We start from the raw sequence: 27,633 nt of genomic DNA, 5'->3' as shown, positions 1-27,633 counted from the left end.
ACAATCGCGCTTTACTTTAAACAGACGTTGACTTTTCTCTCTCGTAGTGAAGGTATGTCGATTATTAAAAGAACTGTAGGCAGTGCACGTTATCAGTACCTGCGGCAACATGACTGTCACCTCTCTGAAGTTTAATGTTGAGCCGTGAGATGTTCCAGTGAGATGTGATGAGTTGTTTGTTAGCCGCTGAGCTAATGACAGCTAGCTGTTTAGAATACTTGGGATTTGCTTTTACGGTTATTGCTAAAACGGCCACTCATGTGCGCTGTGTTTACGTGAGCTGCCATAATATCAGACGAGCTCGAGTAAATAACAGAGATCAGGGATGGTCCCAGTTTTATGGCGTCCGTAGTTTCATGTCGGTAATGATCTGCAGTGTGATGAAGAAATCTTAAAGACATCAGTATTGCTGGATTTGAACTTTCAAAAGTCAAACCATAACTGCGTGTGTGGTTATAGCTATTTAATATTCAGCGACAATAAAAATAAAAGTTCCGGAATATTCCTTCAAAATGAAACCAGGCAATTGATTTTTAGCACAGTGGACTGATTCATGTCTTCAAACTGAGGTGGTGGACATCACTGGAGTCCTTATAGAAATTCTAGCCTGCTGTAAAAGTTGGTGCCTCATGTTAGACACTCACCTCTATTCTGGCATTTATCCAATCCAACTTTATTTATATAGCACTTTAAAAACAACAAAGTTGACCAAAGTGCTTTCCAATAATAAAACAGAGATAGCAGTTAAAAACCATACATTAAGCATACAATGAAATCAATAAACAAAATAAATATATAATTGAAAAAGAAGATAAAAATAAATCAGTGTATATATTAAATATCAAAACATGAGTAGAATAAACAATATGAATAAGATTAATAAAGTAAAAAGATTAAGAATGACCAACAGCTGACTAAAAACTGACTACAAACTGACTCTGATAATACTCCTAGAAAGCCTTTGAAAAAAAGTGTGTTTTTTAAAAGTGATTTAAACATTTCAAGTGTTGAGGCCAGCCTAATATGGAGGGGCAGTTTGTTCCATAGTTTGGGGGCCACAACAGCGAAAGCTCGGTCCCCTCGGTGTTTCAGTCTCGACATGGGGACAGCAAGGAGTGACTGGTCAGATGATCTGAGAGACCTTTGTGGAGTGTATTGGTGTAAAAGGTCTGACAGGTAAGAAGGAGCCAGGCCATTTAAGACTTTAAAAGCAAGCAATAAAATTTTAAAATGAATTCTAAAATGGACAGGCAACCAGTGTAAGGAGGCAAGAACAGGGGTAATGTGCTCATGTTTGCTCATCTATGCAATATAAATAAATTTTGCAGGGTGGCACAGTTGTTAGCACTGTTGCCTCACAGCAAGAAGGTCCTGAGTTCAGTTCCACCATCAGGCCGAGGTCTTTCTGTGTGGAGTTTGCATGTTCTCCCCGTGTTTGCGTGAGTTTTCTCTGAGTACCCCGGCTTCCTCCCACAATCCAAAGACATGCAGTTAGTGGGGTTAGGTTAACTGGAAACTCTAAATTTCCCGTGAGTGTGATTGGTTATCTGTGTCTATGTGTTAGCCCTGTGACAGACTGGCGACCTGTCCAGGGTGTACCCTGCCTCTTGCCCTAAGACAGCTGGGATAGGCACCAGTGTGACAGTACCAGTATTCTGCTTTCACTCAAAACACTTTGTAACCTTTGTACACTTTGTTAGTACTGATTGAATTCTTTGTACCAACAATTCAACGAGATGCTGAAAACATTTCCTCAGAGACTGTGGCCCATGTGGACATCATAACATCACACAGTTCCTGCAGATTTGTCACCATCTCCCAAAGGTGCTCAATTGGATTGACATCTGGTGATTGTGGAGGCCGTTTAAGTACAGTGAACTCATTGTCATGTTCAAAAAACCAGTCTCAGATTATCTGAGCTTTGTGACATGGTGTGCTATCCCCCAAAGGGGTGGACATGGTCACCAACAGTACTCAGGCAGGCTGTGGCATTTAAGCAATGCTCATTTGATACTAAGGGCCACAAACCATGCCAAGAAATTATCCTCCAGGCCATTACTACAGCAACACCATGAGCTGCGGATACAACCCAGGATGGATCCATTCTGCTGTATCTTGTATTCCTCACTATCTGTCTGAGAGGCCTCAGTTTGTACGGCTGTGGGCCAACCTGTCTGATGTGGTGGTTAGTAATACAGGGTTACCACAGTCACCTGAATGACAGATTGGACTGAAGGCCCAACGGTGATGCTGTGTACAAGAAGGGGATGAGCTGACTCTACTTTCTAAGGAAGCTCAGATCCTTTAATGTGTGCAGCAAGATGCTGGAGATCTTCTAACATCCTGTGGTAGAGAGTGCATCTATTCTGCTGCTGTCTGCTGAAGGGGCAGCATCACTGCCAGCAAGATTTAAACACTAATCCAAAAGCCTGGAAGCATCTTTGGTCAGAATTTGGAGGTGTTTGAGTCAGTGAGGGTCAGAGGTCACACTCATCTCCATCAAGGATAACCCATCACATCGGCTGTGTCCCAATTCAGGGTCTGCACGCTTGAAGTACGCATTTCAAGTGCGGTTACGTCACCGCCACGCGACGACGGCTGTCCCAATTCGAAGTGTACTTCAAATGCATACTTCAAATGCGCCGTCGATTTCCCCAAATATCAAGCGTGGTCCGGTGCACGCTTCGTGGTCCCATATATCCCACAATTCATAGCGCGGCAGTGGGTGTGGATAATTTTGCCGCAAAATACGGCAGAAGGGAGCGGCCGAAGAGGTTTTTTTTGTTTCCAAACTTTATTGAACTTATAAAGCGAACAGTCAGTCATTCCAGTTCAATTTGTACAGTAGACATACAAGGCAAATAAGAGTAACAATATACAGCACAATGAAATAAGAAGGATAATTAAATAAAGGATAAAAAAGAAAAAAAGGGGGGAATGTGACAGACTTCATAACAACTTTGTACTTGAAAGTTGTGACAGCTCATTCCTTAAACATTTCTGAATGAACTTCAATCAATGATAAACCTTTTTTATTGGAAGTTTAAGAGAGTTTAAGTAATATTCAGTTTCAATCAAAAACAAATTAAATGATGGGGTTGAGTTTTGAAATTTACATTTATGTATGTGGACTTTCCCTAATAAGATGGAGCGGCCGAAGAGTGAACTGTCAAAAGTGCTGAATATGACGTCACTTATTTATGTGCGAATGTTTAATAATTAAAGTCAGTCATATATCCACAAACACAACAAGCTGAAAGTCAGTGATATGTGTGTGTGTGTGTGTGTGTATATATATATAAACACCCAGCACGCCCCTGCGGGCGGTTTATCCCTCAAGCTCGGGTCCTCTACCAGAGGCCTGGGAGCTTGAGGGTCCTGCGCAGTATCTTAGCTGTTCCCAGGACTGCGCTCTTCTGGACAGAGATCTCCGATGTTGTTCCCGGGATCTGCTGGAGCCACTCGCCTAGCTTGGGAGTCACCGCACCTAGTGCTCCGATTACCACGGGGACCACCGTTACCTTCACCCTCCACATCCTCTCGAGCTCTTCTCTGAGCCCTTGGTATTTCTCCAGCTTCTCGTGTTCCTTCTTCCTGATATTGCTGTCATTCGGAACCGCTACATCGATCACTACGGCCGTCTTCTTCTGTTTGTCTACCACCACTATGTCCGGTTGGTTAGCCACCACCATTTTGTCCGTCTGTATCTGGAAGTCCCACAGGATCTTAGCTCGGTCATTCTCCACCACCCTTGGGGGCATCTCCCATTTTGACCTCGGGACTTCCAGGTTATACTCCGCACAGATGTTCCTGTACACTATGCCGGCCACTTGGTTATGGCGTTCCATGTATGCCTTGCCTGCTAGCATCTTGCACCCTGCTGTTATGTGCTGGATTGTCTCTGGGGCATCTTTACACAGCCTGCACCTGGGGTCTTGCCTGGTGTGATAGACCCCAGCCTCTATGGATCTTGTGCTCAGAGCTTGTTCTTGTGCTGCCATGATTAGTGCCTCTGTGCTGTCTTTCAGTCCAGCTTTGTCCAGCCACTGGTAGGATTTCTGGATATCAGCCACCTCCTCTATCTGCCGGTGGTACATACCGTGCAGGGCTCTGTCCTTCCATGATGGTTCCTCGTCTCCCTCCTCTTTCTTGGGTTTCTGCTGCCTGAGGTATTCACTGAGCACTCTGTCAGTTGGGGCCATCTTCCCAATGTATTCTTGGATGTTCGTTGTCTCATCCTGGACTGTGGTGCTGACACTCACCAGTCCCCGGCCCCCTTCCTTCCGCTTAGCGTACAGCCTCAGGGTGCTGGACTTGGGGTGAAACCCTCCATGCATGGTAAGGAGCTTTCTTGTCTTTATGTCAGTGGCTTCTATCTCCTCCTTTGGCCAGCCTATTACCCCAGCAGGGTACCTGATCACGGGCAGGGCGTACGTGTTGATGGCCCGGATCTTGTTCTTACCATTCAGCTGACTCCTCAGGACTTGCCTGACCCTCTGCAGGTACTTGGTGGTTGCAGCTTTTCTAGCGGCCTCTTCATGGTTCCCATTCGCCTGCGGGATCCCCAAGTACTTGTAACTGTCCTCTATGTCTGCAATGTTGCCTTCTGGTAGTTCAATCCCCTCAGTTCTGACTACCTTCCCTCTCTTTGTTACCATCCGACTACACTTCTCCAGTCCGAACGACATTCCAATGTCATTGCTGTATAGCCTGGTAGTGTGGATCAGTGAATCGATGTCTCGTTCACTCTTGGCATACAGCTTGATGTCATCCATGTACAGGAGGTGGCTGACAACTGCTCCGTTCCGTAGTCGGTATCCGTAGCCAGTCTTGTTAATGATCTCACTGAGGGGGTTCAGGCCTATGCAGAACAGCAGTGGGGACAGAGCATCTCCTTGGTAGATCCCGCACTTGATGGTGACTTGTGCTATGGGCTTGGAGTTGGCCTCTAGTGTTGTACGCCACATCCCCATTGAGTTCCTGATGAAGGCACTTAGGGTCCCATTGATCTTGTACAATTCTAGGCATTCCAGTATCCAGCTGTGGGGCATTGAGTCATAGGCCTTCTTGTAATCAATCCAGGCAGTGCACAGGTTGGTCAGTCTGGTCTTGCAGTCTCGGCTGATTGTTCTGTCTACCAGTAGCTGGTGTTTTGCGCCTCTGGTATTCTTGCCAATTCCTTTCTGTGTCCCGCTCATGTATTGACCCATGTGCCTGTTCATCTTAGCCGATATGATGCCTGACAGGAGCTTCCATGTAGTACTGAGGCAGGTTATTGGTCGGTAGTTGGAGGGGACCGCTCCCTTCTTGGGGTCCTTGGGGATCAGGACCGTCCGGCCTTCAGTTAGCCATTCCGGGTGTCTCTCGTTAACTAGCAGCTGGTTCATTTGTGCTGCCAGACGCTCGTGGAGTGCAGTTAGCTTCTTCAGCCAGTAGGCGTGAACCATGTCGGGCCCTGGTGCTGTCCAACTCTTCATACTGGAGACCCTTTCTTGGATATCTGCCACTGTGATGGTTACTGGACCCTGTTCAGGGAGGTCGCTGTGGTCTGCCCTCAGATCCTCTAGCCACTGAGCATTGCCGTTATGGGTTGCATCCTTCTCCCATATGCTCTTCCAGTATTGCTCCGTCTCCAGCCTTGGTGGTGCTGTTCTCTTATTGTTCCCTTGCCACTGAGAGTACACCTTTGCTGGTTCTGTGGAGAACAGCTGGTTTATTCTCCTGCCTTCTATCTCTCTGGTGTACCTCCTCAAGCGGCTGGCCAAGGCTGTGAGTCTTTGCTTGGCAGTTTCCAAGGCCTCAGGTATGGACAGCTTGCTGTATTTCTTAGGCACCTTATTCGTCGCACCTTTCTGCAACTCCGTTAGTTGGCTAACCTCTCTCCGTGCTACTTTGATCTTGCCCTCTAGCCTCCTTCTCCATGGAGGGTACTGCCCCTTATGGCTGTTCAACTTGTAGCCAAGCATCTCACTGATCACTGCTGCCGTATTGTAGATCAGCTTGTTAGTGTCGGTAATCGTGGTTGTAGGTATTGCCCGTAGTGCTGCATTAACATCATCTAGCAGACCTTCTGAGGGTACTTCACGTAATCTTGGTAACCGGCTACGGGGGATCCAGGTTTCAAGCTTGGCCATGATCCTATTTTTCAGGTCAGTTCCTCTCGCACTCAACGATCCTTCTCCTATCACACTTGGGGCTATGTACCCAATCTCGGGTGGGGGTGATGATATCTCCCCCCTGACCTGGCGTCCTGACTCCTCCTTGCCGTAGCATTTGTGTTGTACCTCGTCAATCTCTAGCTGTGAGAGCAGTCCCTTCTTTCGAATGTTGGAACACTGAGCTACTAGTTGTTTCGCCGTCATTGTGGATGTTGGGTATCGAAGAATCCATAGGTCCCTCATCCTATTCATGTAGCCCCTTCCGCCGGGGTTACTTGCGTAGTAGCATTCCAACAACGCCCTGTTTTCGTCCCTTGCCCACCGATGCCTTCTTGTTCCAGTAGCCCACTTTTCGTCAGGGTGCCCTGGTTCCTCAACACCTGACGCGGACCTTGTTGATCCGGGCGACGTCCGAGCCGGCATGCCTTCATATTTATCTGTCTCGCTCATGTCTGCGGTAGGCTTGCTTAGCATAGGGGGTCTAGCCTTAGGACCCTTACTGGATACAGACGCCCCAGGCAGGAATCGAACTTGCGATCCTCTGTTCCAAAGGCGTGTAGTCTAACCACTACGCTATCCAGCTGCTATATATATATATATATATTAGGGGTGCAACGATATTCGTATCGATATTGAACCGTTCGATACAGTGCTTTCGGTTCGGTACGCATATGTATCGAACAATACAACATTTGTAATTTATTTTATCAACTTTCCTTCCGACGATGCTGTCTGTGTTGAGCGCTCAGTGGATCTGTGTTCGACTACTCCGCCTAGGCTGCACTGTCCAGTGCAGATCCACTGAGCGCTCAACACAGACAGCATAGTCAGAAGGAAGAGCGCAGGGCAAGCTAGCGAGACAGAAGTTAAGCTCTCCTTTTAACATGAACCTCCCCCACCCTCATTCAGATCTGGCGTTTGGAATTATTTTGGTTTTCATGTGACGTATGACCCTGAAGGTAAGCGAGTCATGGACTAAAGTAAAACAGTATGTTGGATGTGCCACGCAATGCTCAATTACATTGGTGTGAACTAGTGTGTTAGCGCAGTTAGCTCGTTAACGTGTTGGCCGTCCAGCCCCATGCACGGAGCGATCGGCGGTAGCTCGTTAACGGAGATTTGCCGTGTTGTGGCGTTAAGGTCATTTCAACGAGATTAACCTGAAAGCACTAGTGGGAACACAACGAATATGACTGCACATTTACACCGACATCATCCTAGTGCAAAGACAAGTGGAAGCAGACAAAAAACAAGCAAGCATGCTACTAACTTTAGCCGAGTCATTTAGACAGCTGTTAGCACATGATTCTCCTTATGCTGCTGAGAATATAGCCCAGAAGAAGCGGATAGTATAGCTTTTATTTTGGAAAGAGACATTTCTCTGTAATAAACTCTCTTTTCCAAAGATGAGTGATTCCTCAATCAGATACAGGGCTCGCAATATCGCTAGCCCGACGTCCTAGCGATTTTTTCAGTCGGGCTACCAAAATCTATCTCTGCCCTGCCCGTCGGGCTATTGTAGGAAGGAAAAATATATGTCAATGCTTTTGCATTCTTTCGGAAATGTAGCTGGGTAATTATGTCATTGGCATCGGTGAGCCACTGTCAATATGTGACATATTGAAATCGCGTTTGAATTTGCGCTTGTTTTTTTGCTTTCACTTTGCAATCGTGCGAACTGTGTATAGAGAGCGACAGTACTGATTGGTGAGTGATGATAATTTGTGCACCAATTCCTCTGACATCGTCTTATTAATCGTTAGCTTACTATGCAAACATGACAAGTGAAATCTCCCGCAGCTTAAACATGTGAGAGGTTGATCGCGCAGAGAATCGCTGAGCTTATGTGAGTGAGTGTGTAAAAGCATTTCAGTTCTGCTGAGCCAAATAAGACAGGTCAGGGTGAAGAAGTGACAGCCAAAGAAAAGCTTACCACAAAACGGAGAAGTTATGACAAATCAGACTATAAGGCAAAAAGAAAGTGCAGCTTTATGGTTTCATGGACAAAATAATTTCTGTGGCTGCAATATGACGAGCTAAATAACCAGGGCTGCACATAAGTGGTCCGCAGGTGCGCATTCGCTGTCAAAATAAAAAACACGCACAAGGGTTAGGGTTAAATTTAAAAACTGTACTTTTGAGTTAAAATATATATTTATAATTTTAATAAATGACAAATTAAAAATGCATGAACATTTTTTTTGTATCGAAAAAATATCGAACTGTGTGTGTATATATATATATATATATGTGTGTGTGTGTATATATATATATATATATATATATATATATATATATATATATATATATATACACACACACACACACACACATATATATATATATATATATATATATATATATATATATGTGTGTGTGTGTGTGTATATATATATATATATATATATATATATATATATATATATATATATATATATATATATATATATATATATGTGTGTGTGTATATATATATGTATATATATATATATATGTGTGTGTGTATATATATGTATATATACAGTGGGGCAAAAAAGTATTTAGTCAGCCACCGATTGTGCAAGTTCCCCCACTTAAAATGATGACAGAGGTCAGTAATTTGCACCAGAGGTACACTTCAACTGTGAGAGACAGAATGTGAAAAAAAAATCCATGAATGCACATGGTAGGATTTGTAAAGAATTTATTCGTAAATTAGGGTGGAAAATAAGTATTTGGTCACCTCAAACAAGGAAAATCTCTGGCTCTCACAGACCTGTAACGTCTTCTGTAAGAAGCTTTTCTGTCCCCCACTCGTTACCTGTATGAATGGCACCTGTTTGAACTCATCATCTGTATAAAAGACACCTGTCCACAGCCTCAAACAGTCAGACTCCAAACTCCGCCATGGCCAAGACCAAAGAGCTTTCGAAGGACACCAGGAAAAGTATTGTAGACCTGCACCAGACTGGGAAGAGTGAATCTACAATAGGCAAGCAGCTTGGTGTGAAAAAATCAACTGTGGGAGCAATCATCAGAAAATGGAAGACATACAAGACCACTGATAATCTCCCTCGATCTGGGGCTCCACGCAAGATCTCATCCCGTGGGGTCAAAATGATCATGAGAACGGTGAGCAAAGATCCCAGAACCACACGGGGGGACCTGGTGAATGACCTGCAGAGAGCTGGGACCGAAGTAACAAAGGTCACCATCAGTAACACACTACAACGGCAGGGAATCAAATCCCGCAGTGCCAGACGTGTTCCGCTGCTGAAGCCAGTGCATGTCCAGGCCTGTCTGAAGTTTGCCAGAGAGCACATGGATGATACAGCAGAGGATTGGGAGAATGTCATGTGGTCAGATGAAACCAAAGTAGAACTTTTTGGTATAAACTCAACTCGTCGTGTTTGGAGGAAGAAGAATACTGAGTTGCATCCCAAGAACACCATACCTACTGTGAAGCATGGGGGTGGAAACATCATGCTATGGGGCTGTTTTTCTGCCAAGGGGACAGGACGACTGATCCGTGTTAAGGACAGAATGAATGGGGCCATGTATCGTGAGATTTTGAGCCAAAACCTCCTTCCATCAGTTTAGAACTTTGAAGATGAAACGAGGCTGGGTCTTCCAACATGACAATGATCTAAAACACACCGCCCGGGCAACAAAGGAGTGGCTCCGTAAGAAGCATTTGAAAGTCCTGGAGTGGCCTAGCCAGTCTCCAGACCTCAACCCCATAGAAAATCTGTGGCGGGAGTTGAAAGTCCGTGTTGCTCGGCGACAGCCCCAAAACATCACTGCTCTTGAGAAGATCTGCATGGAGGAATGGGCCAAAATACCAGCTACTGTGTGTGCAAACCTGGTAAAGACCTATAGTAAACGTTTGACCTCTGTTATTGCCAACAAAGGTTATGTTACAAAGTATTGAGTTGTATTTTTGTTATTGACCAAATACTTATTTTCCACCCTGATTTACCAATAAATTCTTTACAAATCCTACCATGTGGATTCATGGATTTTTTTTTCACATTCTGTCTCTCACAGTTGAAGTGTACCTCTGGTGCAAATTACTGACCTCTGTCATCATTTTAAGTGGGGGAACTTGCACAATCGGTGGCTGACTAAATACTTTTTTGCCCCACTGTATATATATATATATGTATGTATGTATGTATATATGTATATGTATGTATATGTATATATGTACACAGCTATCCGCTCTACTCCACAGTTTGGAGACAGCAGAGCTCCTCCCCTCTGCATTTGCAGAAGTCTTTGTATTTGGAAAGCCTTCACAAATGCGGCCTCCGAAGGATGCTCCCCCTGAATTTGGACACAGCTTCTTCTTCTTTGGGGTTTAATGGCAGCTGGCATCCTTGTGCATGCAGTGCTACCATCTTCTGTTTCAGTCCGTTATTACACTCTTAAATCCTACTACTTATTCCTGTGTCTTTTGGGATCTTGCAAAGCTTTAAATAACGCGTTAAATTAGTCGTCGATGATTTTGATAGTCGACGTAATCGTGGCAGCTGAAGTTGATTAGGATTTGACTTTGGGAGGTGGGATTGGGCTGCTGCACTCAGAGCATGAGCTTGAGATAGTTAGATTAAGGACATCTGCTCTGACTGACGTCTCCGAACCAGGAGTAAAACAAGCCCAACCTTCTGAAGTCTAAGCTGCTGGCTCTTATTTGCACACATGCTGACTCCAATAATTTTTGGCCATGTTGAACCTTCTAGCACTGCAAAAGTTTAAAAGCTCTTTGTTCCTGAAGTTTCATACACATTATTTGTTTTTCTTGTTTCGCAGCAGGGTCAGGATGACAGAAAACGACGTAGATAACGAGCTGAAAATTGGGAACTGGTACAACCGCTGCTGATTTTATTCACTTTTTTATCTTCTCTCTGTATTTGAAGCGTCTGATAAAGATTAATGCCAGTTCCTCCTTTTACAGAGCTGTGGTGGGTTGGTGTGTTGGCAATGGTAATTTTAGTTACATAACACATTTCATTATGCTCAAACTCGATGTGCTGAACACAGAAGATAAAAGCATGAAAATCTGTGTAGGTTTATGTGGTGGGGCGTGGACTGCGGTGCTGTGCGGATGCACCTGCACGGCATCCACAGTCAAGCCCGCCATGTTAAAACATGGGGACTCAGGGGTTGGTGGGGTTGTGGTGGTTTGACAAATGTTGAATAAAAATGGCTCAAAACACAGATCTGCGGTACCGCCGTGCCTTAATTCCACCACACTGGTGCCGAAACCCAGGATGTGGCACGGCAGGGTGCATCCGCACGGCACCGCAGGCCACGCCCCACCACAGTTTACAATCTAAATCATTGTAAACCTACAGTGAAAACAGCTAAATAGAATAGCCATTCATTGTACAACAAATGTATAGGCGCTCCACACCAGCTGTGCTGGAATAAAATGTAAATAGAGAGCAGGAATAAATGGCAAACATAGCCATATGTACAGTCTAGAGGAATATGTACAAAACAAGACTAAGGCACACATTGGAGAACAAAGTGCTTGGAAATGGTGCAAAAAAACAACAACAAAAAACATATGAAGAGATCTCAGCACAGGGTAATGTGCTCAAATTTCCCAGTTCTTGTTAAAATGCGAGCAGCTGCATTTTGCACCATCTGTAGACCTCTGAAACTTTTCTTTGATAGCCCAGAAAGAAGAGCGTTACAATAATCAATACGTGAAGACACAAGTGCATGGAGCTTTCCCTAGCTCCTTACCCTAATCATGACAAATGAATGCCTAACTACATCCTAATTGTAACCCTGACACTAAAACCACATTTTGAGTCTCATTGTAGGTCAGTCAGAATAAAAAGGTTTTAAGCCTGTTTTTGAACGTAGGCATACATATACAGTGGCTTTCAAAAGTATTGGGCCCCCTTGAACTTTCCCACATTTTGTCACATTACAGCCACAAACATGAATCAATGTTATTGGACGTCCAGGTGAAAGACCAACACAAAGTGGTGCACACGTGAGAAGTGGAACGAAAGTCATACATGATTCCAAACATGTTTTACAAATAAATAACTGCAAAGTGGGGTGTGCGTAATTATTCAGCCCCTGAGTCAATACTTTGTAGAACCAGCTTTTGCTGCAGTTGCAGCTGCCAGTCTTTTAGGGTCTGTCTCTACCAGCTTTGCACATCTACAGACTGAAATCTTTGCCCATTCTTCTTTGAAACAGCTCCAGCTCAGCCAGATTAGCTGGACAGCGTTTGTGAACAGCAGTTTTCAGATCTTGCCACAGATTCTCGATTGGATTTAGACACCAGACAGGTCAGGGATAAAGTTATTGAGAAATTTAAAGCAGGCTTAGGCTACAAAAAGATTTCCCAAGCCTTGAACATCCCACGGAGCACTGTTCAAGCCATCATTCAGAAATGGAAGGAGTACGGCACAACTGTAAACCTACCAAGACAAGGCCGTCCACCTAAACTCACAGGCCGAACAAGGAGAGCGCTGATCAGAAATGCAGCCAAGAGGCCCATGGTGACTCTGGACGAGCTGCAGAGATCTACAGCTCAGGTGGGGGAATCTGTCCACAGGACAACTATTAGTGGTGCACTGCACAAAGTTGGCCTTCATGGAAGAGTGGCAAGAAGAAAGCCACTGTTAACAGAAAACCATAAGAAGTCCCGTTTGCAGTTTGCCACAAGCCATGTGGGGACACAGCAAACATGTGGAAGAAGCTGCTCTGCTCAGATGAGACCAAAATGCAAAACGCTATGTGTGGAAAACTAACACTGCACATCACTCTGAACACACCATCCCCACTGTCAGACATGGTGGTGGCAGCATCATGCTCTGGGGGGTGCTTCTCTTCAGCAAAATGGTAAATGGCCTGCATTTGTATAGCGCTTTTCTAGTCCATAGGACCCCAAAGCGCTTTACACTACATTCAGTCATCCACCCATTCACACACAGGCGATAGCAAGCTACATTGTAGCCACAGCTGCCCTGGGGCGCACTGACAGAGGCGAGGCTGCCGGACACAGGCGCCACCGGGCCCTCTGACCACCACCAGTAGGCAAACACGGGGTTAGTATCTTGCCCAAGGATATTTGGCATGCAGCCAGGGTGCAGCCTGGGATCGAACCACCGACCTTCTGATTAGTGGCTGACCTGCTCTGCCACCTGAGCTACAGCCACCCGCAGGGACAGGGAAGCTGGTCAGAGTTGGTGGGAAGATGGATGGAGCCAAATACAGGACAGTCTTAGAAGAAAACCTCTTGGAGTCTGCAAAAGACTTGAGACTGGGGCGGAGGTTCACCTTCCAGCAGGACAACGACCCTGAACATAAAGCCAGGGCAACAATGGGATGGTTTAAAACAAAACATATCCATGTGTTAGACTGGCCCAGTCAAAGTCCAGATCTAAATCCAATCCAGAATCTGTGGCAAGATCTGAAAACTGCTGTTCACAAACGCTGCCCATCTAATCTGGCTGAGCTGGAGCTGTTTCAAAGAAGAATGGGCAAAGATTTCAGTCTGTAGATGTGCAAAGCTGGTAGAGACAGACCCTAAAAGACTGGCAGCTGTAACTGCAGCAAAAGCTGGTTCTACAAAGTATTTAGTATTTAGTATTTATTTATTTATTGTATCGACTCAGGGGCTGAATAATTACGCACACCCCACTTTGCAGTTATTTATTTGTAACAAATGTTTGGAATCATGTATGACTTTCGTTCCACTTCTCACGTGTGCACCACTTTGTGTTGGTCTTTCACCTGGAAGTCCAATAACATTGATTCATGTTTGTGGCTGTAATGTGACAAAATGTGGGAAAGTTCAAGGGGGCCCAATACTTTCGCAAACCACTGTAACCTACCTCAGGTCAGCAGGCAGCTTGCTCCAAAGAACAGGACCACAGATGCTGAAAGCACCCGTAGACCTAAGTCTGGGAACAGTTCAGAGATGTGCATGTGATGACCTGAGAGTTCTGACTCTGAAAGACCCTGAGAAAGTATACTGGAGGGCAAACCACAGAGAGTTTTGTGAAATAATTAAAGGATTTTAAAGGTAACTTTGCATTGAACTGGGAGTGAAAGAAATGGCTTGAGTACTGGTTTCTGGTTGCTGCATCCTGAATGAGCTGAAATTCTCCTGCTCATGTGTTCTCCTTCCAGTTCAGCATGAATGCATCCCTCAGGCAATCCTGGGTATGGATGTGCTCTGTCAGGCCAAGTCTGGGATGGGGAAGACAGCAGTGTTTGTTCTTGCCACCCTGCAGCAGCTAGAGCCCATCACCGGTCAGGTGAGGTGTAGCAGCCAGGACAGAGCTAAAAGGTGTTTTATTATATTGTAACAACTGTCATTTAATTGCTTTTCTGCATTTATTTTCATTTTAGATTCTACTTACAGCTGATTTTTAGCTAATGAGCACATTTGTTCTGTACTTGTGGAGCCTTCATATCTAGATAAACAGGCTCAAAAACAAATCTGAAAGCAAACTCAGGATATTGCGTTGTGTCTTTTGTGTAAAATGCCGACTTTTACCTGGCAGTCACAGAGTCAGTTGACTCCATGATGTTGTGATTAGGGCTTTTCACAACTCTTGACTGACCAACTGCTAACATCCAGATGAGAGAAAAAATGTTTGAGTCACTCTTAATTATTACCATCCACTTGGCAGAACGCTTGGTAAAGAGTTGTGGGCTGTTTGAGTTTGAACGAAAGACTTGCAGTAGTGTGCAGGGAAAAAAGAACAGTGTACATTCAGATTTACAGATGCATCGTGTTTTCAAGGACCATAGTGCAGTAAATACATCCCATAGTGAATTAAGTTGATACTATATCTTAATCTTTGCCATTTTTATGTGCAGGTCTCTGTCCTGGTGATGTGCCATACCAGAGAGCTGGCGTTTCAGATCAGCAAGGAATATGAGAGATTTTCAAAGTACATGCCCACTGTTAAGGTAAAGCAGCTTGAACTCATACATCAGTTTCTCCCAGCTCAAACAGTATGATGTATGCTTGTTTTCCTGCAGGTGGCAGTGTTCTTTGGAGGGCTGTCTATAAAGAAGGATGAAGAGGAGCTGAAGAAAAACTCTCCTCATATTGTGGTGGGAACACCAGGCAGAATCCTGGCACTGACGCGCAGCAAGACGCTCAATTTGCGTCACATCAAACATTTCATCCTGGATGAGTGTGACAAGATGCTCGAGCAGCTTGGTAAGTGGCACAACCCACTTTTTAAAGCAAAATCAGATCCAAATATGTGCCAGTGTTTAAAACCAAGAAACAAAGAAGAGGATAAGATAACATTCAAACCAACCTCTGTCTCATTAGCTTTGTGGTCTCACTGTGGTAGCTTTGTGGTTTTTATGTATGGAGTCCAGTTTCCTTTTATATTGTGTGAAGGTTTCCTGCCTCCCTTGGGGAGCTTGCAGCAGTAAATATGAGTCTGTGGTTTTCCTGTAATGTGTGATTTTTATAAGGATCATGAGGTATCCATCTTTTCTTTTCCCAGGATAATAAAGTGTTTGACAGCTGACAACTCGAGGCCAAGGTGCTGGTGGTAGAAGTTATTGTACTGCGGGTGTGATTGGTGTGAGAATAAACAGTGAGAATAAACAGTAACGTATACATGACATATATCAGGGGTGCTCACACTTTTTCCGCATGTGAGCTACTTATAAAATGACCAAGTCAAAATGATCTACCCACTACAAAAATCCAAAACATATACTTATTTATAAATATATTGAGGATTCTTTATATCTACAATGTATATACATGCATAACCGCAATATCCAATATTTCACAACACAATTAACTATGTAAATTTTTTGTCATTACCTGAGTTTACTCTGATGACTTGCACTGAATTGAATCAGCCAGGGATGCATAGTCCGGACAGTAGCTGCTGACGGCCAGGTTTAAGAGAAAAAACCGAGAGCTAAAAATTGGAGTTAACTCGCTGACTAGCTTGTCAGTTTTACTACACTTCGCGCCGCTGTTTGCGCTGACTGGCTTCCCTGTATCAATCAAGTGACGGGATGGATGATAGGCTGGCATCTATTTTTTTAATGCCATGCGATCTACCAATACTACCTTTGCGATCGACTGGTCGATCGCGATCGACGTATTGAGCACCCCTGACATATATCTAGCTAAATCTAAATGTACACAGTGGATTTCTCTGCTGTGCTTGTGTGACAACAAACAGAATAAAGCGTAAGAAACAAATTTCTCAGTTAAAGATAAATTTGGAGGATTGTGAAAGATCATGGCACCAGCGTCTTCCCACCTTTGTAGAGGCAGAGGGGGCAGCTAAACAAATGCAGCATGACTTTGTTGCTTTTATTTTGATGACAACTGCTACTTTTATTGTCGTAACCCTGCGAGGCGGGCGGCCTGGACACGCAAATTTGTGAAGTGATAACTCAAGGACATAGCGACATAGGGGTGTGAAATTGATACCACTAGGGTATCTAATAAAACACTGAGGGCTATCAGTCTTTCCCTAATAAAATTTAATGAGGCGTCTGTGATTTGGAGCACAAACTGGGCGTCATCAGGACGCTACAACACAGAGCGAACACCATCCCCACAGACACAGCAGCCAGGGAGGCAGAAGAACATCAAGAAGGCCCTGAGTAAGTGTGGTTATCCCAGCTGGACTTTTGGCTCCTAAAGAAAGAACCAGCTGATCCAGGAGAGAAGGACAACCGCTGCCCAAGAGAAAACCTGTAGTGATCCCGTACGTGTCAGGAGTATCGGAGCAGCTGAGACGCATTTTTTCTAAACACCGGGTCTCTGTGGCTTTTAAACCTCAAAACACGCTGCGCCAAAAATTGGTCCACCCCAAGGATCGTGTCCCCCGACACAAACAGAGTAACATAGTGTACGCTGTTAAGTGCAGGAGGTTTGCCAGGATTTATACATCGGGGAAACCAAACAACCTCTGGCTACAACACAGCAGAGCCACCTCGTCAAGCCAGGACTCTGCAGTCTATGCACACCTACAGGCCAGTGGACACTGTTTCAATGATGAGGATGTAACATCCTGGACAGGGAGGAACGCTGGTTTGAGGGCGGAGTCAAGGAGGCCATTTACGTGAAAAGGGAAAGACCATCTCTGAATGGAGGAGGGGCCTAAGGGTGCATCTGTCACCATCTTACAATGCTGTGATTGCAGCCATTCCCCAACTCTCTGTGAATGGTACTCATGGCCATTGATCAGTGGTCTTTGATTAATGGTCATTACCTCCCAGCCCATTGTTCACCCACCAATAGTTTCCCTCATTGTGTAAATGTACTGTTTATAAGGTTGGAAACCTGCAGTCAGCTGAGACCGAAGAAGTCACTTGGACGAGTAACGAAACGTTTCTCCCACAAAACGTCCAGGTGAACGGAATCAACCTTTGGGATTTACTTACCTGGATGATTGAGCATGCATCAAAACTCTGACGATAATAATCCACGCCTTTTTTCTCACCATGGCACGTGTGGTGAGGGACATGATCAATAGTGGGTCAACAACCTTCTTAACCTCCTAGGACCTGACGTCCACATATGTGGACATCACATTTTGGGTTGTCTAGACCAAAATACAAAATTTTGTTCTACAAGGGCCCGATATCCACTTACGAGGACGTTATACTGCCACTGTTCTATCCAAATGTAAAGCAAATGTCCTCATATGTGGATCTAATTTATCTCAGAAACAAAAATCAGGTATAAAAAAAAATCTGGGAATTCTTTGTTTTTACATCCATTGGGTCCCAATCAGCCCAAATAGCAAAGAAAAATTAAAAATGCATGCCATGAAAGAGTTCGGGCCTTAAGAGGTTAAGGGACAACTTCCACTAAGGATTAATACCTGGGAATCTCCACCATTTTGTTTTATAACTGAAGAAGCTTCTCGGATGAGACGTGAAACGTCTTCAAGAAACTTAAAGAAATCCAGTTGCTTTCAGTTCAGTTTTATATATACAGTACGAGATGACAACAACAGTCGCCTCAAGGTGCTTTATATTGTAAGGTAGACCCTACAATAATAAATACAGAGAAAAACCCAACAATCATATGACTTCCTATGAGCAAGCACTTTGGCGACAGTGGGAAGGAAAAGCTCCCTTTTAACAGGAAGAAACCTCCGACAGCTGTGATTGGTTGGGGTGAGAGAACGAAGACAGGATAAAGACATGCTGTGGAAGAGAGACAGAGGTTAATAACAAGGATGATTCAGTGCAGAGAGGTCTGTTAATACATAGTGAGTGAAGAAGAAACACCCAGTGCATCATGGGAATCCCCCAGCAGCCTACACCTATTGCAGCATAACTAAGGGAGGATTCAGGGTCACCTGATCCAGCCCTAACTAGAGCAGGGCGATATGGCCGAAAATATTTATCACGATATATATTTGAAAATTTGTGATAACGATATAACTGATGATATAGTTACTGCGAGACAAAATACAACTCCACAACTTTACTAGTGCAAAAAAACCATCCATTTATTTTCACTTAAACAAGCAGCTGTTTTTTATGTGCATTAAAGCTATATACAAATTTAACAGTGCAAATGCAAATTTGCTGACATATGGGCTGACATATCCTGAGCATAACCATGTATAATATCCACTGAAGTTAAAAAGAGGTGCTTTGCTACATTAAACTGCAGTGTGCCAAATAAAAAAAGTCTAATGTGTATTTTTCGGACCATAAGGTGCACGGGATTATAAGACACATTAAGCAAAACAAAGCAGTCAGAGAAATCAAACTTTATTCAACTCATTCTTCTTGCTTCCTCCACTTCTGTACCATTGATTCATTAATGTTGAATTCTCTGGCAGCTGCTCTATTCCCATGTTGTTGCAGTATATTAATGACTAACCTCGTATTGTGGATGGATTATCTCAGTTGTTCTCCTGACTGAAGTTTGGTCCGTTTACAGCATCCTGCCATGCGATTGCATTTGTCTCTAACTATCAGGAACCTTCACGTTAACTTTTATCGAGTGCAAAAGTGTTAGTGTTCATCCTCCAGCTTCACTGTGTTTGTTATGCTAACATAGCTGTGTCGCTAGCGATCACGTGGCACATCATTATATACCAGCTAGCCCAACTTCAGTAACCCTACAAACGTCACTGCTGTTTAGTTTCCTGTCTTGATATATGTTGGAAGTGATAGCAGAGCTGTACGTTTGAATGTTTCAGAAATCTCTCAGTCGGAACATGCTATATCATGCTTAGGTAACTAGCGAGCTAACTTCCTGCTAACTTCTAACTGTTAAATGTCATAAATTCTGTTTTCATGGATGCCTGGATGTTAAACTTAATTGTTACACCTGGTAAAGCAGCAACGCTGATCGTTTTATTAAAGATGAAAGAATTTAGACAGTTTTTAACTCTCAGTGATGCTGCAGTGTTCGTTTGACTTTGGGACCTGAAGCGGACGAAGTTTAGGACCCAGATTACTCCCAGATTTACGAGCATCTTAGTCCGACAAATACGGCAATAACGACGACCCGCTTGCATGTTCTACAAAAAAATGTGCTTTGTTGTGTATCTGAGGGACAAACACCAAACCAGTTCCACATCACTGAAGTTGCAGCATTTTTACAAACCAATTCTGGTTCATCCGTTTCACTCAACAATCGGCCATGTGCGTATGAAAACAAAGGAACTGCGCATGCGCGTTTTACCCATATTCTATCGCGATATTTCATTTTCTTATCGTTGCCTAACATTGTACCGGTAATACCGTGAACGGTATAATATGGCTCAGCCATAGCCCTAACTATATGCTTTAGCAAAAAGGAAAGTTTGAAGCCTAATCTTAAAAGTAGAGATAGTGTCTGTCTCCTGAATCCAAACTGGAAGCTGGTTCCACAGAAGAGGGGCCTGAAAACTGAAGGCTCTGCCTCCCATTCTACTTTTAAATACTCTAGGAACAACAAGTAGGCCTGCAGAGCGAGAGCCAAGTGCTCTAATAGGGTGATATGGTACTACAAGGTCATTAAGATAAGATGGGGCCTGATTATTTAAGACCTTGTATGTGAGGAGCAGGATTTTGAATCCTGGATTTAACAGGAAGCCAAAACAGGAGAAATCTGCTCTCTCTTTCTAGTCCCTGTCAGGACTCTTGCTGCAGCATTTTGGATTAGCTGAAGGCTTTTCAGGGAGTTTTTAGGACTTCCTGATAATAATGAATTACAGTCGTCCAGCCTGGAAGTAATAAATGCATGAACTAGTTTTTCAGCGTCACTCTGAGACAGGATGTTTCTAACTTTAGAGATGTTGCACACATGGAAGAAAGCAGTCTTACATATGTGTTTAATAGCTCCTTAGATTACTATGACCTGGATGACCGAGAACCTACGTAGACTTAGCAGCTCTTAGGGTTTATTTTTCTCAGTGTAACAACAGTTTTAGATGTTGGGTGATATGATTGTTCAATACTGTACAAAAACTTTAGGAATTAATTGTTTCAAATGTGATGTCATAGATTTCTTGGTGTTTTTGACAATTCATTTGGTACGAAGTGAAGCAAAAATGTTTTCTTTTGAAGGGCCTTTTACATCGGCCGTGCGCTGCACTCACTGCTTGTCATTTCAAAACGTGTTTCTCTGAGGAGAGTTTGTGTCCTATTATGTTCAAATGTTGATAAAAACATGTATCGCTGGTTCATAAAGAAGAAAACTTTGTAACTATCCCAGCTGGTGAAGAGTGTGTTGTTTCCACAACACTGCTTCTCTCTGAGGTCTGCAGAACCTGCAGCAAACAGTTCACCAAACTCTGATACGTACAGAATGTTCTCCTTCATCATGTGGTTGAACTCAGCGCAGCAGTACTCTTCGTTTCTGTTCCTCGCACAACAATACGTCACAAGTGTGCATGTGCTGTGCTTTGCTCGGTGCAGCGGGAAATCATTATTGTGTGGCACAAACAATAGACACAAATGGGTTCCAGAGTGCAGCGCGTGCATATGTGAAAGGGCCTTCAGTCATCATTATTGAATCTTTAGTCACTGCATCTAGATGAGTTTGTAATACGCTGTAAATAATGCTCTCTTCCTTAGACATGCGCAGAGATGTCCAAGAGATTTTCCGTATGACTCCCCACGAGAAGCAGGTCATGATGTTCAGCGCCACCCTGAGTAAAGAGATCCGTCCAGTCTGCAGAAAGTTCATGCAAGATGTAAATACGCCTCTTCACTTTCATCTGCCATGCCTCTTCCCGCTCCCTCCACACCTCCACTACTCCTTCGCCTGCTGGAACAGTGGGTAACAAAGTCCAAGTCGATGTTCAGCCTCCATGAGTCCAAGTCACAAGAAAGAAGTGTGTGTGTGTGTGTGTTTACTTATCTTTCTGGGGACCAAAAAGTGGAGTTTTACTATACTTGTGGGGACTAACAGCTCTTATAGGGACAAAGTTCCCGTCCCCACAAATTTGAAGGGATTTTCGAGGCTCAAAATCTTGTTTTAGTGTGAGGGTCACAGTTAGGTCATGGTTAGGTGTAGGCTGAGGGTCAGGCATTCATCTTTGATGGTTAGGGTAAGGGGCTAGGGAAAGCATTATGTCAATAAGATGTCCCCACAGAGATATGAAAACACAACTGTGTGTGTGTGTTACCTATACCAAAGCCTTCCCTCCGTCTCCTCGCTGCTTCCTTTTCACTTCCACTGTATTATGATTGGTGTTCTCTTTGTGTGCTCTTCCCTGAATCTTGCCAACCTCCCTTTCAAACTCCTGCCGGTCCAGCCGATGGAAATCTTTGTAGATGACGAAACCAAGCTAACTCTGCATGGGCTGCAGCAGTACTACGTCAAGCTGAAGGATAATGAGAAAAACAGAAAGCTCTTCGATCTCCTGGATGCACTAGAGTTCAATCAGGTACCCACACCATACTTTCCCCACAGTGTAACCCCCCTGTGGACATTTTTGTTTTGTCTGTTTGCTTTTCTGTTGATGGGAATTAGATTGCTGCGTTTTATGTTCATGTCTTACAAGCATGTTACTGTGGGACACACTTGCAGATCCTGCTAGAGAAGCATTAGTTATTTCAAAGATCAAAATAAATGTTATTTATGCTACTTGTGTGCAACCCCTCAGCTCATCAACTTCCTGAAACCAGGCTCTATTCTTCTTCTGATTGGCTACACCTCTCAGAAAGAAGGGTTAGGGTTAGGCTGTGTGCCAGAGGACATCTCCTCACATTTACAGTTAAAGAAATACTTAATAAGATATGTACAGTATGTGTGTGTACAGACAGAAAAGTATAATGGTCCTCTTAAAGGCCTTACTATGCTTCAGTGTGAGGGAGCGAGGGAAACAATATACTTTGCTCATGTGAGTATGTGAGGGTCCACCAGAGTGAGGGGTGCGCCCACCCAGTATTTGTTAGATATCAGCCCAGTACAGACTTTAATACCTGAATCATGTATATTTGACAACAGGGCCAGCAGTTCACTGGAGTTCTGTCGTTACCATGTCAGCAGCAGAGTTAACAGAACGTGGAGGAAACCAACAGGACAGCAGTGTCATAACTGCTAATCCAACAGGTTCTGCTTGTGCAGTTTGCGAGCTTGTCACTGAACAAAGAAACAAGTCGAGCGCTAGTGAGTGTCAAAAAGCATGGCTGACGGTGCTGTCCTGTTTCTCTCTGTCTCTTTTGTCCTGGTGTTGTTCTACATGAAAACTTTTTGATTCTACTTAGAGTAAAGTAATAAATAGCTGTTAATGATCGATTGTCTCCAAGTGCAGACGAGGGGCGCACACAGTGAAACAGACACACACAGGAAGCCGACAGGACTTAATGTCCACTGTAGCTGAGTGATTGTGTCGCTGTGCTGCTCAGGTGGTGATCTTTGTGAAGTCCGTCCAGCGTTGTGTAGCTCTGGCTCAGCTGCTTGTGGAGCAGAACTTTCCAGCGATTGCCATCCATCGAGGGATGCCTCAGGTGGAACGGTAACTGAGAGCGGTGACGCCATAAATGTTTGTTACTATTTTATTACTCCAGACAACACTGAACTGCCATGTTGTGTTCACTCTACTTGTTCTTTTGGCAGAGGATAGCAAGCTCAGTGTGAACCTTTAGGAAATGGCTCAAATGTAATCAGCTGACAGTGAGCTTAGCTCCATGCAGCTGCAGTCTCTTTCTTGTGGCCAATTTGATTCAGTTTTATTTATATAGCACCAAATCACAACAACAGTTGGTACTTTATTTTGTAAAGTAAGGACCCCACATCTTTATGCTTTCTACTATATAATAATATTATGATTATACCATCGCAAACATAACTTTTACTGGTAAGTGAGGTCATTCTTTATATTAGGTAAAGCATTAGTTCTTATGGTGTTGTGTGCTCTAAGATGCAGTGCTGTGCAAAAGTCTTGAGCCAACCATTGTTAAGACAATGGTGCTGTCATATATTGAAACATGCAAACATACCGTAAAAGGAAATATAGTACATTAAAACACAGTCTGTACAGGTCTGACAAGATTAAAAGCCAGAATCCGGTATTCTTCAACACAGTCTGATCTCTCTGAGACAGCTTCCTTTATGAGTACTCAGGAGCAGTTCTCCAGGCTTCCCAAAGGACATTCAAAGGTTTGGGGAGGCCATGACTGACTGTCCTGTGTGTGTTTTTTATATCCAGGTATGTTTTAGTGCATTGGCAGTGTGCAAGAAAGCACTTACATAGAAACAGCATCGAAGAAAATGCTTGTGTGAATGAGGCAAGTTGTGTAAAGCGCTCAGACTAGAAAGGCGCTCTATAAGAACCAGTCCATTTACCATTTACTATCATGATTTAGCTCCATTATAAAATAACTCAATTGTAAATATCCAGAATATTACAGAGATTAAATATATATAACTGACATTTTACTGTAAAACTTAATTTTGTTATTTTCACTGTAGAGGATGTGCATTAGATGGAGAGTGATATCCACAGACAGGAATGACTTCCTGTGTCCTTTAGTGGTGCATTATGGGTAATCTTAGTCTCTCAGTGACTGACCAGCTCATCATGAGTGGGTGGGAGGTCCAGCATTGTCCTGACCTTGGACAACATCCGCCTCTCAGACACCACCTTATTAAAGTCTAGCTCCATCCCCACAACATCACCCACCCTACCTTGTTTTACCGATGGCTGTAGACACTCACTGTTGGACCTCCTGATCCTTTCCATACATATTGATGACCACAAATATTAGCATAGTGTGCATTGGGTCCTTCACAAAAATTTGAGGAAACTGTACGAGTGACAGGATGTCTGTTGGCATCTGAAACCCTCAACCTGCTGTCCCAGCAAGCAACAGCACAGAGGATAGCACTGTCCACAACAGACTCATAGAAACACCTGTGTGTTGTCCGACAGATGTTGAAGACCTCAGAGACGACTCTGGCCCTTCCTGTAGAGTGCAGTGGTGTTTTTAACCCACTACAATTTATTATCAGGTGTACTCTGAGGTATTTATAGTCCTGCACATCGACCCCCTGGATTGAAACAGGGGTCACAGGTTTCCCGGTCCTCCTAAATCGGTTGGTCTTTGCTACGCTGAGTTGCAGATGATTCTGCTCGACCACAGCCCAACACTCATCACCCTCACTGATGCATCCAACCACTGCAGGATCATCTAAAAGTAAAAGGTCTGTGGTGTAGATGGTGAAGAGGAAAGGGGAGAGGACAGTCCCTTGTGGTGCCCGTGTTGCCGATCACCTTGTCAGACACACAATGTTGAAGACGCACGTTGTGGTCCTCCTGTCAGATAATCAACAAGTCCACAAAGCAAGCTCCATATAAATAAGCAGCTTTGATGTGGAAGAACTTGACTGGCCTGCACAGAGTTCTTAGCTCTGCCTGACAGAACACATGACTGTACACTCAGCTGCTCCTCTGTCTCTGCGCCTTCCACTCTCTACACCCATGGACTTAGCGTGCTACTTAAATAGGGAAAGACAAGGTGGAACAATGAGGAACAGCTGTGGCCTTCAGCCTCCTCCAAGCACTGCTCCACCCCTCCCCTGCAGCTGAGCCAGAAACCACACCCTGTCACAAACACCTGTGGGATAAATTAAAGTGGAGACTACGAGCCAGTCCTTCTCATCCAGCATCAGTGTCTGACTGATGTCGGTGACCAAAAATCCCATAAATACACTCAAAAAAAGCTGATGTCCAAGAAAAACTTTGAAAGTCTTTCAGGAAGCTGGAGAGCTGTTACTCAAGACCACTTCAAAAATTCCAAGAAGGTCTGTGTCATTGGGAGAAAAAAATGTAAAGACATGAGTGGGGACATTTGCACAGTACTGTGAGGATGTTGATCAACTCAGCAGCCCAATACACACATAATGAAACTTTCAATGTGAGGATATGTGACACACAGACTAAGCTTCACTTATTGTCCTCTGTAGTTTGTCTCGCTACCAGCAGTTCAAGGACTTCCAGAGGCGAATCCTGGTGGCCACCAACCTGTTTGGACGAGGGATGGACATTGAGAGAGTCAATATTGCCTTCAATTATGACATGCCAGAAGACTCTGACACTTACCTTCACAGGGTGAGACTATCCATGTGTTGTTCACCTGACAGGCTAAAAGAGTAATAGAAATATATGTGAAAGCTGCACAAGGTCATATTTGTGACTTATTGGATGATGTACAAATACATATTTAAGGAGATGCTGAGGAATCTGAGCTCTTTATTAGATAGACACAGGTGTGAGGCATTTATTAATGTTATAATCAGCTGAGCAGGTAGTAGCTTATCCCAAGAGTGGCAAGGAGGGTCTCTGTCCTGCACCCAGGCTGGAAGGAAGTCTTCTGTTGAAAGAGGACTTCATAGGACAAACACGGGTACGGAAGAGAAAAGGCAGATCAAATACTCTGGGACAGCATTTATTCACTAACATTAACCTATGCCAGAAGAACACGGAGAGGGCTTCTATCAAAGCCATACTATATTGTCTTATACTTATCCTGTACTGTGATTAGTTTGCCCTACTGTGCTGTAGTCTGTGATCCTGACTGAGTAATGTGGTCAGCTGCACTGGTGTCTTGGTGTAGGTTGCTCGAGCAGGCAGGTTTGGAACGAAAGGCCTGGCCATCACATTTGTGTCTGATGAAGGTGACGCCCGCACGCTCAACGATGTCCAGGACCGCTTCGAGGTGAACATCGGCGAGCTGCCGGAAGAGATAGACATCTCCTCGTACACTAAGTCTTCTTTTGTTTCTTGAATTATTGTAAGGTTCATCCAAACTAACAGTGCGTGCGTGTGTGTGTGTGTGTGTGTGTGTGTGCGCGCGCGCGCGCGCGTGCGTGCGCGTGTGCGCGCGTGTGGGTGTGTGCGCGCGCGTGTGTGTGTGCGCGCCTGTGTGTGCGCTCCTGCAGTTGAACCAGCACGATAAACGAGCCGGACGCTCCAGTTGGACTTCGATTCACTTTGCAGTTTTACTCTGATGGAAGATGCAGACTGTGTTTGTATGAAACCTGGCATGTCCAACAGCAGATATTTACCCAAGCCTGTGCTTATTGAAAGGAAGAACGCAGGGGCACAGCTCCCTCTGCAGGAATGATTCAGAATAGACTTTGTATGATATTATTTAAGTTTCTAATGTCGGTATTTGTTAATATATAATTCAAGTTATCTGGTTTTCTAGGTGTGAGTGGAAGTACCAGAGGTAGTTTAGTACTGACAGTAGAAAGGCACTGTTTACTGCTGTGGATTAATAAAGTTTGCCTGGTAAGGTCTCCTTTATTCTTTCTTTTCCTTTTTTAAATCCACATCCACACTCGTGCTGTTGGGATACATGCACAATGTGTTTGTTATCGTCTGACACTCAGACTTGTCAGGATGGCAGCACAGTTTTCTTTAAAACCTCTACATACCATTAACGGTGCTTTCACCAATATTCACGGCATAGGTGTAAATGGAGCCTGATAATATCATGCATGTGGGATTTTTAACTGCTGACAGGAAGTTTGATTCCTTCTCTAGAGCACACACCCATCCATCCTTTCCAAAAGGAATCTCTTATGTTTAATATCATTTGGAGTTAAAATGAGATTAGATTCGTGAGTCTTTGTGATTTTACTTTCAACATGTTAGTATGATCTGTTGTATATTTGTTTTTAAATCCAAGCCTTGTTGAAGACAACATCTTGGACCATGTATACTTGTGAACAGCACCTTTTAAATTTGAGTATCTGACAGTCCTGCATGCAAAGGTTTTTTCACAGCGCGTCGGCCACCTTAACTCCATGAATCAACTGAATAACTGAGGAAGCTGAACGAAGACGTCTCATCACAGCTCGTTTGGCACAACACACAATAATGTCTGTATTTTTTTCATTCTTTAGACGTGGTCTGGTCACATAGGGTGTAGTGCCCTGTGTGCTTTTTAGTGTGATCTTCAGTCAGTGCAGCTATTACGCTCCAACTAAGGAGTGATCACTGTGGACACCCATGGATATGAGAACTGAAAATTTCCTTCAATATATGGACAAATA

General features: G+C 44.0%; 1 protein-coding gene across 1 annotated transcript; it reads left to right on the top strand.

The window, feature by feature from the left end:
• ddx39b (DEAD (Asp-Glu-Ala-Asp) box polypeptide 39B) lies at positions 1-26,874 on the top strand. Its single transcript, XM_085396012.1, has 10 exons — positions 1-52; positions 14,301-14,428; positions 14,997-15,089; positions 15,162-15,345; positions 21,201-21,319; positions 21,884-22,015; positions 22,980-23,089; positions 25,540-25,684; positions 26,190-26,291; positions 26,515-26,874. Exons 2-10 carry the CDS (start codon positions 14,336-14,338, stop codon positions 26,581-26,583), a joined length of 1,047 nt encoding a protein of 348 aa, XP_085252138.1. The 5' UTR covers positions 1-52; positions 14,301-14,335; the 3' UTR covers positions 26,584-26,874.
• The last annotated feature ends 759 nt before the right edge of the window (positions 26,875-27,633 follow it).

Source organism: Rhamphochromis longiceps, linkage group LG22 (assembly GCF_057381845.1).
Source record: "Rhamphochromis longiceps isolate RC_006_pf linkage group LG22, R_longiceps_female_GT1.1, whole genome shotgun sequence".
NCBI classification, from domain to species: domain Eukaryota; kingdom Metazoa; phylum Chordata; class Actinopteri; order Cichliformes; family Cichlidae; genus Rhamphochromis; species Rhamphochromis longiceps.
The sequence above is the reverse complement of the archived record's forward strand: the minus strand, read 5'-3'. Positions and strand labels throughout refer to the sequence as shown.